The 13,673-nt window shown below is 35.7% G+C and overlaps 1 protein-coding gene across 1 annotated transcript in view; it reads right to left on the bottom strand.

Annotated features, from left to right (window-relative positions):
• Positions 1-591: 591 nt before the first annotated feature.
• Positions 592-13,673, bottom strand: part of LOC113062319 (uncharacterized) — a 34,219-nt gene continuing 21,137 nt past the window's right edge. The window contains exons 5-22 of the mRNA XM_026232082.1: positions 11,332-11,379; positions 9,919-10,037; positions 8,157-8,367; positions 7,475-7,614; positions 6,216-6,342; positions 6,082-6,117; positions 5,848-5,987; positions 5,572-5,698; positions 4,355-4,509; positions 4,135-4,261; positions 3,764-3,796; positions 3,329-3,441; positions 3,016-3,145; positions 2,733-2,872; positions 2,506-2,629; positions 2,266-2,424; positions 1,992-2,151; positions 592-1,470 (exon numbers count right to left, since the gene is read on the bottom strand). Of these exons, the coding sequence (XP_026087867.1) occupies positions 1,382-1,470; positions 1,992-2,151; positions 2,266-2,424; positions 2,506-2,629; positions 2,733-2,872; positions 3,016-3,145; positions 3,329-3,441; positions 3,764-3,796; positions 4,135-4,261; positions 4,355-4,509; positions 5,572-5,698; positions 5,848-5,987; positions 6,082-6,117; positions 6,216-6,342; positions 7,475-7,614; positions 8,157-8,367; positions 9,919-10,037; positions 11,332-11,379 (2,178 nt within the window). The 3' untranslated portion in view covers positions 592-1,381. The remainder of the gene's footprint in view (positions 1,471-1,991; positions 2,152-2,265; positions 2,425-2,505; positions 2,630-2,732; positions 2,873-3,015; positions 3,146-3,328; positions 3,442-3,763; positions 3,797-4,134; positions 4,262-4,354; positions 4,510-5,571; positions 5,699-5,847; positions 5,988-6,081; positions 6,118-6,215; positions 6,343-7,474; positions 7,615-8,156; positions 8,368-9,918; positions 10,038-11,331; positions 11,380-13,673) is intronic.

Genomic DNA, 13,673 nt, shown 5'->3' with positions numbered 1-13,673 from the left:
GAAAGAGAATTCTCGAACACATTTTGATGAACATTTATAAAGTTCGATGTCAGTTATTTGCTACAAGCTGTATAAAACAGGTTGTAATTTGAGAAATGTGTGAACGTGTTTTTAAAGTCAACAAAGAAGTTACTGGAGCTGAACATGCATGTAACTGCATGTGCACATAAACGTGTAAAAATGTTGAAAACATCAGGAGAATTCACCTCCACCTGCAAGAGCAACATCATCAGGTGTGGCTTTTGATTTGTAGACCTGATCAAACTGAATGGCACCAGCACACGCATCTGCATACTCGTCATTCATCAGCAGCCCTTATCAGACATCTTTACACACGTAGTAAACACGCCGCTCTTGACCTCGCCGCTCCAGTCCTGTCACTGATCGTATCTGATCTCAGGGTTAACACAAGTCATCCAGTCTGGCAGCATGTTTCCAAAACCAAGTTAAACTGATTAAAACTAATAAACATGCACTCCTGGATATGTATGCCTATACTGTACAAGATGTTCTTGAAGAACCGTTCTAAATTAAGACAAATAGTAAAACATCAATAGCCAACATTTGATGAATTAAGACATGATTTTTTTTTTCACGTAGTTTTATTAAAAAATTAAAACCGCTCCCTGTTACATAATATTTTTACTTTGTACTATGAAAATAACATTTATACATAATAAAGTTTTCCAAATCATGGTGACTTTATATTGACTGACATAAGCACACTTTTTGGTATTAAAAACAACAGGACAGACATAAATCTGGTAGAATTCACTCTGGTAGCATTTGCAAATGACTATAAACTAATTGCAGACACTGTGCTATTAAAGTATACCCAATATGTCAAATAAAAGCTGAGACAAAACGACATAAGCTTGTAAACAAATAAAATGAGCAGAAATGAAAAATCCTTGGAAAGTTGCCGGAAACATATACAATGATGACATTCTCATGTGACGTATAGGGAAACAGGAAAAAAAGAAAAAGAAAAAAGTTTCTAAGTGACTTAACCACCAACACCATCAACAGTTTGTAAATGAGCCATAGGTAATATGGTTTATTCAAACTATGTGCAAATAAGACACGTCACAGACGAGAGCTTTATGTTTCACAATCAAGAAGACTAGCATGCTGAATGATATTTGACCTCTGCTTCATTTTTTTTTTTTTAAATGGCAATACATTACCTATGATTCATTTCACCTATTAACAGACAGGAGAAACTTTCCCCACCCAGCATCTTCTGATTGTATGTAAGGATGATTCACTGGTGCCCTCAAAGTGTCATATGTCAGTTCAGGTAGAGTTTGTATTGTTGGGGCAGGACAGATGGGTGGATTCAAAAGGAGAGGGGGATCAGATGAAGAAGAGAGTGGCGCGATTAAACAAATTCCATCTCCCACTGTTGACTGGCATGTTCCCCGTTCTCTTCTCGGATCACTAAATGTTGTTTGTCATATGTCTTACCCCCTGTAAAAGAAAAAAGAAGAAGAAAAAAGACAAATTAGACTGCATGAAGAACATTTTTAGTGTTGCCAACATCAAAATATAGATTTATAATAAAGTATTACATTTTTTCAAGAAAGATGTGTTATACTGGCGTACACTGTTACAAAAAAAAAAAAAAAAAAAAAAAAATATATATATATATATATATATATATATATATATATATATATATATATATATATATATATATATATTACAAATATTTCTCAAAGTTTCTTAATCAATCAAGGTCAGCAAATGTTGTTTGATAAATTTGGATGAAGTATGGCACGGCACTGCTTTATTGAGGTCAACTACCCTTACTTTTTTAAATTCTAAACACAAAATTAATCTTTAATAAATTAATAGGAATAGGAATACAATGATATTTTTCATAATGAATAGTAAATAAATTGCCATTTAATAAATAATAAAATAAATAGGTACAATATACAGTAATACATTTTGTACTTTGTACAAAAAAGCATCAAACTATAGTTTACCTTTGATATCCAGCACCATTCCGGGGAAGGTGACACTGGAAATTGTGCCGCTGACCTGAGCGCTCCACGTTTGCACTGGCACACGTGTTTCAGTCCACAGCACCACCTTAGCACCCGACTCGACATTACCCATCACCTGCAGACTCATGGTTCGAGCCAGCTGACAAAAAGAGAGCATACATTTAAAAAATCTGAGAAGGGGTGACTTGAAGAAGTTGTAAACTATGAATAACCATACATGCATTATTCATCAACATCATGGTGTGCAAAGCACCTTGTTTTTGATCAGCCCGTCCTGATAAAGCCAAATATCACTCATTCCCTCCACCTGCTCTGTGACGACCACGCGGCCTGTCTTCATGTCCTCAACACCACCCTGCACTGATATGTAGTGGCCCGTCTCTTTATTTTTGATGCGGAACAGTCTTTGTTTCTATAGGGATATAAACAAACAATTAAAAAAATGGACGTACAAATGATAGGAAATACATAAGAAATACTCTGTGATACTAACTTGTCTGACTGGATACAAGGAGCCGATACAGGACAGAGAGCTGAATTTACTCCAGTTTGGGATTTCAATTGTCTCCAAAAGGTACTGGCGCCCCCTGTAGTTACTATGTTCACATAACACCCAACTGCAAAGAGATTGGTGTGGTTTTAACATACATGTTAAAAATCTCATACAAAATAGACATGAAAGCTCAAATGTACTACTAATAAGCAGCCCTGCAAACCTACCAGCCACTGTTGACCCTAACAGAGAGGAAATGTGGATTAAATCCTTCCTCCCACATGTTGTAAATCTGTGTGTCAATTGTGACCTCCCGACCTTCAAAGCTCTCCAGTCCAAAGAGTGAGATTGACGGCACCGAAAATGTCTAAAGGGGGAACAGATGGGCGAACAAAGAGAGCTATATGTAGTTAAATGTATCGTCTACAGATTTTTCAATGGATCATGGCTCAGATCATTTGACGACCTCTTTTTCCAGAAACATATTAAGAAAGGAGAGATTCTGCTCACCATTGGAACTGCTTTGACCGAGCGAATGCTGTAGTCAGTTGGGACGCCCATGCTGGTCAGGTTGGGATAATCTCCTTCAGACAAAACATACATGTTTCCTGTGAACTTCTCTCCTCCATATAACACCCAACTGAAATGAACAGAGATATACATACTCAGAGTGTCACAATCTGAGGAGAGATTTGAACATGAATATAGTGAAAGGTAATGCATGTTGAATCTAATGATTACAGTTGTATGTGTCTACATGCATTATGGAGCAACTGTATACACTCATCAAAAAATGTATCCCACCCTTAATTTTCTCACTTACCTTCCTCCCACCACTCTGCAGGACTTGACACTGAGACTTTCAGACAAACAGTCCTGGTTCTGATGACACACCCGACATGAGCCCTGGAAATCCAGCTCGGAGTAGAGCAGCACCTGCAGCAAAGGGAAAGAGAGGACAAATGTTTCATTAAATGCAGTGTGTTAATGATAAAAGATTTCCTTTACATACTGCTGTTCAAAAGTTTTAACACTGTTAAATACGATTTCTGTTTCAAATAAATGCAGTTCTTCACTGTTTCCACAAAAATATTCAGCAGGACAACTGTTCATCATTGATAATTATGTTTCTTGAGCACCAATGGAATAAATTACATTAAGAAAAAATATTGCAATAATATTTAACAATCTTACTGTTTTACTGTATTTTCGATTTTAAAAAAACGCAGCCTCAGTGAGCATAAGAGACTCAGCTTACCTCATTTCTGAAGCTGGGTCCTTCACTAGGTGCCTGAAATACATAAGAACAACCTTATTAATGAAATCAAGGACATAATATAAAAAAATTGATATTCATAGGGGAATTCATGGCTGTGAAATAATTAATGTCAATTAAATACTTAAATATTATTTCAGCACATTTAACATCTGGTTGAAGCAAATTGCAGATGGTTATGAAATAATACACAAGAATTTACAATGAATTACCAGATGAAAAAGTGATTACGCCTCTCAAAGTTCTCTGATATCTACTCCTTATGCAAAACATATTCAACCACACACAATTTGAGTGAACAGTCCTTACACAAAGTGTTTGGATTTGATAAATGAATAATGCCTCTGACTTACAGTGAGGATGGGCTGTATGGAGCAGATGCGGTTGTCTACAGAGCCCCAGTCTTCACAGCTGTTGTAGAAGCCTTTTTCCAAGACATACTGGTTACCTGAGAAATCCACATGAGAGTAGGCCACCCATCTGAGGAAAGAAAGAACTATCAGATAATGTATGCGGAAGCATTTTAGTCACTCAAACAATGCTACATCAAAAGATGGAGGCATCAGAACATACGCTCCACTCAGCACGTGGATGGAGTGGGTGTTGATGCCAAACCCAAACAGCTCCACATCTGGGACAGCTTCTGCCACCTCAAATGTAGGCTCTTCATTCTCCTCTTTATCCTCTTCAGGTGTCCCATATAACACCAGCAGGGGCTCGGATAGGTCCTACAGGAAGCAGATTTCACAGTCCAAAAAAACTTATTGTCACAAATCCAGTCTAACTTCCGTTCACTTACCACCCTGGACTACATTTCCCATCATCCACTGCACTGATTGCACACAGCTGTAACCATCCAAACCAAAATCACATCACATGCTATGGATGATGGGAAATGTAGTCCAGTGTATAGTGGAACAATCTGTGTAGTTTGAGAGTCCATGTAGTGAGAGGGTGTCCTATGATGATGAGTGAACAGATGTTAGACCGGATTCATGACACTTATAACTTTGAACATTTATTAATTTAGTTTACAATAACTTAATGATGAAGTGCACTAAACACCAAAATGCTGTGCAAGCTTAACTTCATTGTCACCAAGACACTGACTTGTGTGTGTGTGTGTGTGTGTAAGCACACTTTGCAATAAAGCTCTTTCTAATTCAGAAATTAATAAATATGTATATTATTTTTTATTTATTGTATTAATGTAATAACATTTTTTATATTTCCATTTCAAAAACAAATTTACATATATTAAGAGCTAGCCACAGAAATTCTACTAAAAACTTTTAAAATACATATTATATAATTGTTATTAGTAGTAGTAGTTATATTTTGTATATTTGTAAAAATATTTTTAGTACATATATTTACATACCTTTATAGTTTTCACTGAAATTCTACTTAAAATATTTTAAAACATGTATTGTATTACTGTTATTATTATTATTATTAGTAGTAGTAGTAGTATATTAACATAATAATATATTTTAATAATACATGGCTACTCATGGAAATTCATTTAATATATTTAAACATCTATTATATTATTTTTTATCATTAATATTATTATTTGTAGTAGTAGCAGTGCTACATTAAAATAATATATTAATCTTTTCAATATTTTGTATTATATTATTGTTATTACTAATTGTGTTATTATTATTAATACTAGAGTATTGGCATTTCTTTTTATATAAATAGCATTTTAATGAAACTAAATGGTATAACATTTTATCATATACACAAAATACAAAATAGTAAAATATATTTTGTGTCTGTCTTACCGCTTGGATGACTCGGACTGAGCGCAGCTCTGAGTTCACTCCTCCCCACACCCGCCAGTCGTGGTACTCTCCCTCTTCTAGAAGATACTGGTGACCCCGGAAACCCTCCTTCTCATAGCCCACCCAGCTACAAAACAGATGGAGTAAGTCAAGCACAAGAGAGAGAGCAATATAACAAAATAAGTCAGATACTGTCCTGCGTACTGTGCAGTAAATATTTCAGTTCTTGCACTCTTCCCCACTTCATTCTCAATCACAAATACTTTTAATACTCACCAGCCTCCAATAACCTTAATGGATCCTGCACTGAACATAAACAGTGATTGTTGCTTGTCCACTCTTGTCAGGAAATCTCTCATGGTGGTGTAGATTTCTCTGCTTTTGCCAGTGAAATATGGCTTTTCATAGAGCACAATCTGTTAAAAACAAATTATATCAAACATGAATCATCCGTGATCCTGCAAACAACACAAATAACATGACTGCTTAATTACATGGTTACATACTTACTTTTGGCTCAAAGAGGTTCTCCACTTTAGGTTCCCCCTACAAAAAACATTTATGTTAATATTCATCATTTAATTACTGGTATGCTGTGGAATCATTGATCAAAAAGCACAGCAGACTGAGGAGGAGACACTTACTATTTTAAGCGGATGTAGGGAGCCCACGTATGGATGTGTGACGCCCCAGGAGGCTGGGGTGGGGAATCCCCCAACTTCAAGCACTCGTGGGACACCCTGAAAGAAGGGCTCTGCAAACACCAACCATCTGGAGGAAATCAAACATGTGATGTTTCCAAACAAACACTATGATCAAGCCCCAATGGAATATATGCAAGCAAAAAAGTATTCTGCAGATTTTCACACAAAATCAACACATTCTCACTCCATTCTCACTTTAAATTGCCAATTTAAAACACAGTATATAACGGGCAGAAACTTCAGTCACAATATATTCAAAAATTATTAATATTCCAAATCTTCTGAGGCAAAACGATTGATTTGTGAAAGGAATAGACACAATCACCATCTCCATCTGCTGTAAAGTTCAGATCCTGTGTTGCAGTCTGTGAACAAACTCAAAAATTATTATTATTTTTTTTTTCTTTTCAAAAAAGTCAGCTTTGGTTGTGAGATGCCATTGGCTCTTGTGTGTTTTGTAACTGATTGCATCGTGCTAATGTTCGGGAGTATCTTTTTAAATAAAACGTGAGCGCTTTAAGGGAGTGGGATAATTTTAAGCTATTTAAGCCTTATTATTAACTCTGTTCTCTGCATAAAAATCTGAAATTCATGCTCTGCATTTAATCCATCCAGAGTGCACACACACACAGCAGTGAACAGCCATTTATGCCACGGCACCCAGGCAGCAGTTGGGGTTCAGTGCCTTGCTCAAGGGCACCTCAGTCGTAGTATTGCCAGCCCGAGACTCAAACCCACAACCTTAGGGTTAGGAGACAAACTCTCTTACCACTAGGCCATGACTTCTTCTTTTTTACAGTCAGTTTTTGCAATAAATATCTGTGACTGTACTTTTATTTGCCTGTAACATGCTTTTTATTCTTCAGAAGTGGGTAGGTTTAGGGTATGAGTGGGGTTAAGTGCTCCAAAATATCTATAAAAGTATAGATTCATATAAAATGATTTCTTTTTTAACAAATGCATGCAAACCATTAAATGTGTCTTGATCTGGCACATAAGGCAAACAGCTGATAGCAATGGAGTACCCTGCACATCTAAAAGTGATGCTAAAGGGGTACCCTGACCATCAAAGGTGACGCCAACGGGTCCTGACCAAGTGTCAATATGTGACGACTTGAGTTTGGAGTGAGAACGTGTTGCCAAAATCTGTGCAGAAAATGTCAGGGAGATTTTTGGAATAAGCTGCACTGATCACTCACAGTCCAGCATTGATGATGATGGAGTTTGCTTTGACTGGGAAGCCAAAAATCCTGGCGTCTTCTGAGGTGTCTCTGAATGTCACCTTCTTGCCTTCTGCATTTTCTTCTGGGAAAAGACTGATTTCAGGAACGCTGTAATCCTGGAAAGGTAAAAAAAATAATAAATAGTGTTAAACATACTGAGCATTAAGAAGAAGAAGGAAAAAAAAATAAACTCCTGCAAGTGTGAGTTCCTAAAAAGTCAAAATACTGGCACAGTTTTGCTTCGGGACACAAGGTGGCGCACCAATACATCTTCTTTTATGGTCTTTGCTTAGTCTTCTAAGGGTTTATACTTTTTTTCTCTTGTGTTATTATTATAATCCCTTATTTTATTATTAGGGCGAGACCCTGTTTTAATTGTTTAGTTGTGCTGATTTTTATATTCTCTAACTATTTTTGAATCTTTGGTCAGCCATGTGGCTGTTTTATATGTGCTTTATAAATAAACTGAAAATTGACTTGAACCTTTTATTAAGATAGCTATGATGTGTGAAACCAAAACATGATCCCATCCATCCGAGACACATTCACAAAACAAATCTAGAACAATGGCGCCTGTTATGATAAGAATGTCTATGAACTTGAATTTCAGCAAACAAAGGGAAGCCAGAAAACTGCAGCAAACACAAGTCTGACATACTCTCACTGCTCGCCGTATGGATCCGATGATGAGTGTCCTCTTTAGCTGAGGCTTGGGCTCATGGTCTTCTTCCCCATGATCCTCCGTTGTTCCGTTCTGCTGATCAAGCACTTCTTCATCTGGTGGTCCAAATGGATTTGTCAGCTCGATGTCCCCCTCGTCCAGAGCGAACTTTTCCCCCTTGAATTCTGGCTTCTCATACAACACCCAACTTTGGAAGACAAAAGAGAAGACATAATCTGAGGAACAGAACATACAACTTTCTATTCATTACAGAATCCTGAAAAAAAGTGTCAAGGTTCCCCCAAATGATTAAGCAGTACAGCGGTTTTCAACATGGATTGTATTAATAAATATTTCTTGGGCACCAAATCAGCATATTATAATGATTTCTGAAGGATCGTATGGCACCAAAGACTGTAGTAAAGGCTGGTAAAAATTCAGCTTTGCCATCATAGAAATTAATTACATTTAAAAATATATTACGATACAAAATTTAAACTGTAATATATCAAAAGAAAAAAAAAAATCTTAGCAACCCACACATACCACAATACCCTTTTTTGAAATACCTAGCCTAGCAGCTATAACCCTGCTTCACTTCTACTTGAAGCACACTGATGCAAGGCTTTGACACAAAGTCATTAGAAAAAGCACATGACGTGTATGTTATGACATCTTTGGCAAACTACAGAACAGCTGACTTTGCCCGATCGCTCAGATAAATTACGAGGGCAAACATGAAGTTGCTTACGCATAAACATAAATCAGCCAACTCTCTTTAAGCTGAGGGAGTGACAAAGGTAGATGATACAATGTATTTTAGGTGTTCCTATTAGTATAAAATGTATAACTCAGAAACAGCAATAAGAAAAAGCTACATTCATGTGTTTCTGCAGTTAATTATATTTTGCAGTGATTGAGAGATGTTTCATTGCTGGGAGGCAGGGCGAGGCTGCATGTTAAGACTGATGTGGAATGTGTCTGATTCGCCTTCTCTAGCCAATCTGACTAAACTGTTTAGTGTGCATTAATATTTACTCCTAGATTTTTACTGTCCTGTGTCAGTTAATATTTTGCATAATCCTGAACAGCATTATTATTTTACTACACCTATGTTTAATAAACAAGTATGACCTGAACCATTAATTTGTTTTTTCATGTTAATTACTTAAAGTAATTAATATTAATTTTGGCCAATTGCTCTGTAGTTGCAGGATAATGATGCCTATTATATATATATATATATATATATATATATATATATATATATATATATATATATATATATATATATATAAAGAAAAAAAAACTTTGATTAAAAGACAGTAAGACTTTAACAGTGTTACAGAAGATTTCTATTTCAAATAAATGCCGTTCTCCTGAAAAAAGGTATCACAGTTTCCACAAAAATATTAAGAAGCAAAACTGTTTTCAGCACTGATAATGAGAAATGTTTCTTCAGCAACAAATCAGCATATTAAAATGATTTCTGAAGGATCATGTGAGACTGAAGACTGGAGTAATGATGCTGAAAATCAAGCTTTGCCATCACAGAAATAAATTACATTTGGAAATATTTCAAAAACATGAAAAACTTTTGAAAGGTATGTCACCTGCACACATGCATCTTCAAAACTCAAGTCCTCTTAAGTGCACACTTAAAATGATTTACAAAATATAGATCAGAAGTAAGAGAAATGATATGTGGATGTTTAAGTCACCTCAGCAAGGTGGTTCACAGTTTGTGTTTGCCACTCACCCTCCTCTGATCACTCTGATTGAAATAGTGTCCGTAAACTCCCATGATGTGGCATCCACAACATCACCACGCACTTCAATTCTCCCACCGGTCATTCCAGGCTTGTCATAGATTAACATCTAACAGAAAAAAGAAACTGCTTAAAAAGTCCCATCTTTTTTTCTTATTTTACAAAGACTGCATGTTTTTATTTTTAACCAGATCCACCACTAGGGGCAGCAGCTGCGCTAATATTGGACAAGGGACAATCTTCCTTTGTCCTGCACTTTGAAACATGTCCATTTGCACTGTCCTACTTTTGAAGCGCATATTTATTGTCTCAAAACCTTAAGGCTGCAATATTACACTGTTGAATATAGTCAATGTCAGAGAAGGAAAGGACAAGAATATGCAAGAATAAGCTTGACAAGCCAGTTTCGATGACCTTTTCTAAATCTCTTACTTTGCTTCTGTTAAAGAACACAGGTATGTCAGCCAAAACTAATTAAGCAGAGATGTATAATGCACAGTTAAATCTGTGAATTGTGAAATATATAAAATAAAGGGTTAGTAAATGTCAACAGAGGCAAGTTGAATCATGCGTACTGGAAAAGCAGTATTGTAGTTTAATGTTCCCACCAGACAGCAATCCCGAATGGACGCATGATAAAACATGGTATTTTATGATAATATGCATCATTTTATAAAACAATTAAATGTTATATATTATATACTGTATACATTTTAGCAGTTACTGTAATTTACCAGAAGGGCTGTATTTTCCTCAAGTGTCCTTCACCGTCATTCATTTTGACATTACAGAATTTCAGATCTACGAAATCTTACATGAGAAGCATATTTCTGCCTCAGAGTTAAAAAATAAATAAATTAATTAAAAATATACTGTAAACAACAAAACAACAACAAAAAATAAATAGTCACTCTATGAGATATAAAGTCGCCATCAGGACATATAGTCACAGTCACAAAACTTCACAAAATCTGACTTAATTTTCAAACATTCAAATACAATAAATAAATAATTGGTGTGAGTGTCAGTATTAATAATTCATAACCCATCATTTCTTTTAGAAATCATTTGATAAAGGACATCATGCCATTTTTTTTAACCTCTTTTTATACTGTAATCCTTGACTGTCCAAACGTGTATTTGGCAGATGAAGTGCGTCTATTTCTGCACTGTGCACTGTGCACTGTGGGCCTGTTACACAACCACTAATCTCTCTAATCTGTTCTTTAATACCAGCCTCAGGCTTTCCACACAAGTGAAAGCCAACTACATTCTGTCATTTTTTAATAAAATGAGCACATGCAGCAGAGCGAACATATGCAGGGCTTGGTTTGGCCTCATCAGTTAGGCGATTCATTAAATATCAGTGAGAAAAGAATGGACATTTGTGTCAAATATCTCACCTTCCCAGGCCGTGGATTGAGCTTGCCATGCTCCTTTTCTTTTGTGAGCTAAAGAAAAAAAGAAGAAATATTTAAATGAGACGAAGCCTCATTCAAATAAATGCAAACATAAACAAAACAGCGAGTACCTTCTATTTTAAGAAAGCATTACAATTAAATTATTCAAAGTGTGTTTGCACTGGTAGATCAGTAAAATATTATGCTATTATGATAAGATCAGTCAGAAACCACAGAGTTACTGTACAACATTTTCAGACATTCCTTTACATAGAGTTCAGTTCAAAATGTCATGTAACATGAATTTAGGATAACTAAATTAATAAATCATATTCAGAAGAAGAAACTAATACTGAAATCTAGATCCCTTGGTTAAAATACCCCAAATAAATTTTAAGGTTACATTTTATACATCCTTTTTACTAATTTTCTCATCTTCCATCCCCTCTGTACTGGTGATGGTGGTAAAGTTCGGCATTTCAGCATACAAACAGATCACTGTTGGTTTTGAATGGAAACACTGCACTCCTAAATCTAACCTTTGACAACAGAAGAACAAGTACTTTAAACAACACTTGATGTTTCTACCTCTCAAAGACACATGCAGTAAGGTTTGAGGGGTTTACGGCCTTACTATCAACAAGACTCTTAACAGCACTGGAATGCAGCAAAAATTTACTGAATGCCCGGGTTTAAGGGAAGCTGTTTGAAATGTGTATTGTACTTAAGAGATCTTCAGAGAAACTACAGAATATACTACAGAAACAAACTGAGAATGACATCTGCAGATCTGCTGTTAGCATCTCTGCAGAAAAAAAAAAAAAAAAAACTGCTAAAATAAACAGTTGGCTTTTGAAATGAAAATCAAGAAGTCAAATTATCAGGTTTAAGAAGTTCTTCTGTGGATTAATGGCTTTTGGTGAATGCAGTGTTTTTACATTACATGTCAAGGTCTCATTGTTTGTTTGTAAATGGCACATATTTATGTAGGAGGTGATGAAAAGCCCTTCCCAGAATTTGCCGAGTGACTAGGGTTGCCACCCGTCCCTTAGAATACAGAATCGTCCCTTATTTAAAGGTCAAATGATGCATCCCCTATCAAATCCCGTGACGCGATTTGTCCCGTATTTTTCAAAGGCCAACACTTATTTGAATAAACAAATAAGAATTTTGGACTGTTCCTAATACGAATAGCAATTCTAATGAAATCAAGAAGCTCATTTGTACGTAGGCTAATTGCATTTTGGCGACAATGACTAAAAGTATTTTTTTCTCTACTATGGAAGTTACTGGGAACCAGCAGCTGTTTAGTTACCCACATTCTTCCAAGTATCTTCTTTTGTGTTCAACAGAAGAAATAACTTCTTGCAGGTTTAGAACTACCTGGGTAAATTACAACAAAATGTTAACGTTTGGGCAAATCATACCTTTAAAGTGACAGACACATACTTGCTTCTAAAGCATAATAATGTAGTCCTATTTTAAACAAATGAATATAACAAAATAAATAATAATAAAAATGAGAACATTTTAACTGACTAATAATAATTAAGAATGGATGTCCCTTATTATTGGCAACCCTACGAGCGACATGCCTTTACACTTGCAATAAGACATGGAAAGGTTAAAAGACAGACAACATCACACAAGAGTCCAAGTCAAATTAATCTGTTTGCATATGGGGATGCTCTTAAAGAAAAGTCAAATACGTGAGTTACATAATGCAGATGCTATAAAGCTACCTCTATAAACCTATCTCTATATGTCACCCAAAATATGTTTTCCAGAACGTCCGAATATTTAAAATATGCATAGTGAAAAAGAGTGTGGAATGCAGACGGTATCTCCACAGTCAATCTATCAACTCAATGGAACAGTTAATGTGACATCTTCTAGATATTTAGCCAAATTATGCATGACTGCTTAAAAGATCTGTAAAATTGCAAAGACTAAAGTCTCAAATCCAAAAGATATCTCTCTCACATACACACGCGTGCACACACACACACACAGCCCCTTCCCTCCGTGCACACCGCATCTCCATGAGAACAAGTGTTTGACATTGAAAGCAAGCTCGCGAAAGGTTGGTATCTCATGAACACCTTTACACAATCCCACATTAAAAAATATTTTTAATTCTGAATATAATTTTGTCAGTGTATTAATGTTGACCCGAGAAGTGATTGCTACTTTAGAAAGTTAACTAGTTTGCAAGTTTGAGGTAAAATGCACTTGGGTTGTCGATGTCAAACACTACATAAGCTGTGATTGAAATATTAAATTATGTTATGTAATTTGTTTACTCTTACACTGAATGTTTGCTGCTTCAGTCCAGATGGGTATTC

This window comes from Carassius auratus, chromosome 44 (assembly GCF_003368295.1).
Source record: "Carassius auratus strain Wakin chromosome 44, ASM336829v1, whole genome shotgun sequence".
Taxonomy (NCBI): domain Eukaryota; kingdom Metazoa; phylum Chordata; class Actinopteri; order Cypriniformes; family Cyprinidae; genus Carassius; species Carassius auratus.
This window is presented reverse-complemented; position numbering and strand designations above follow the sequence as displayed.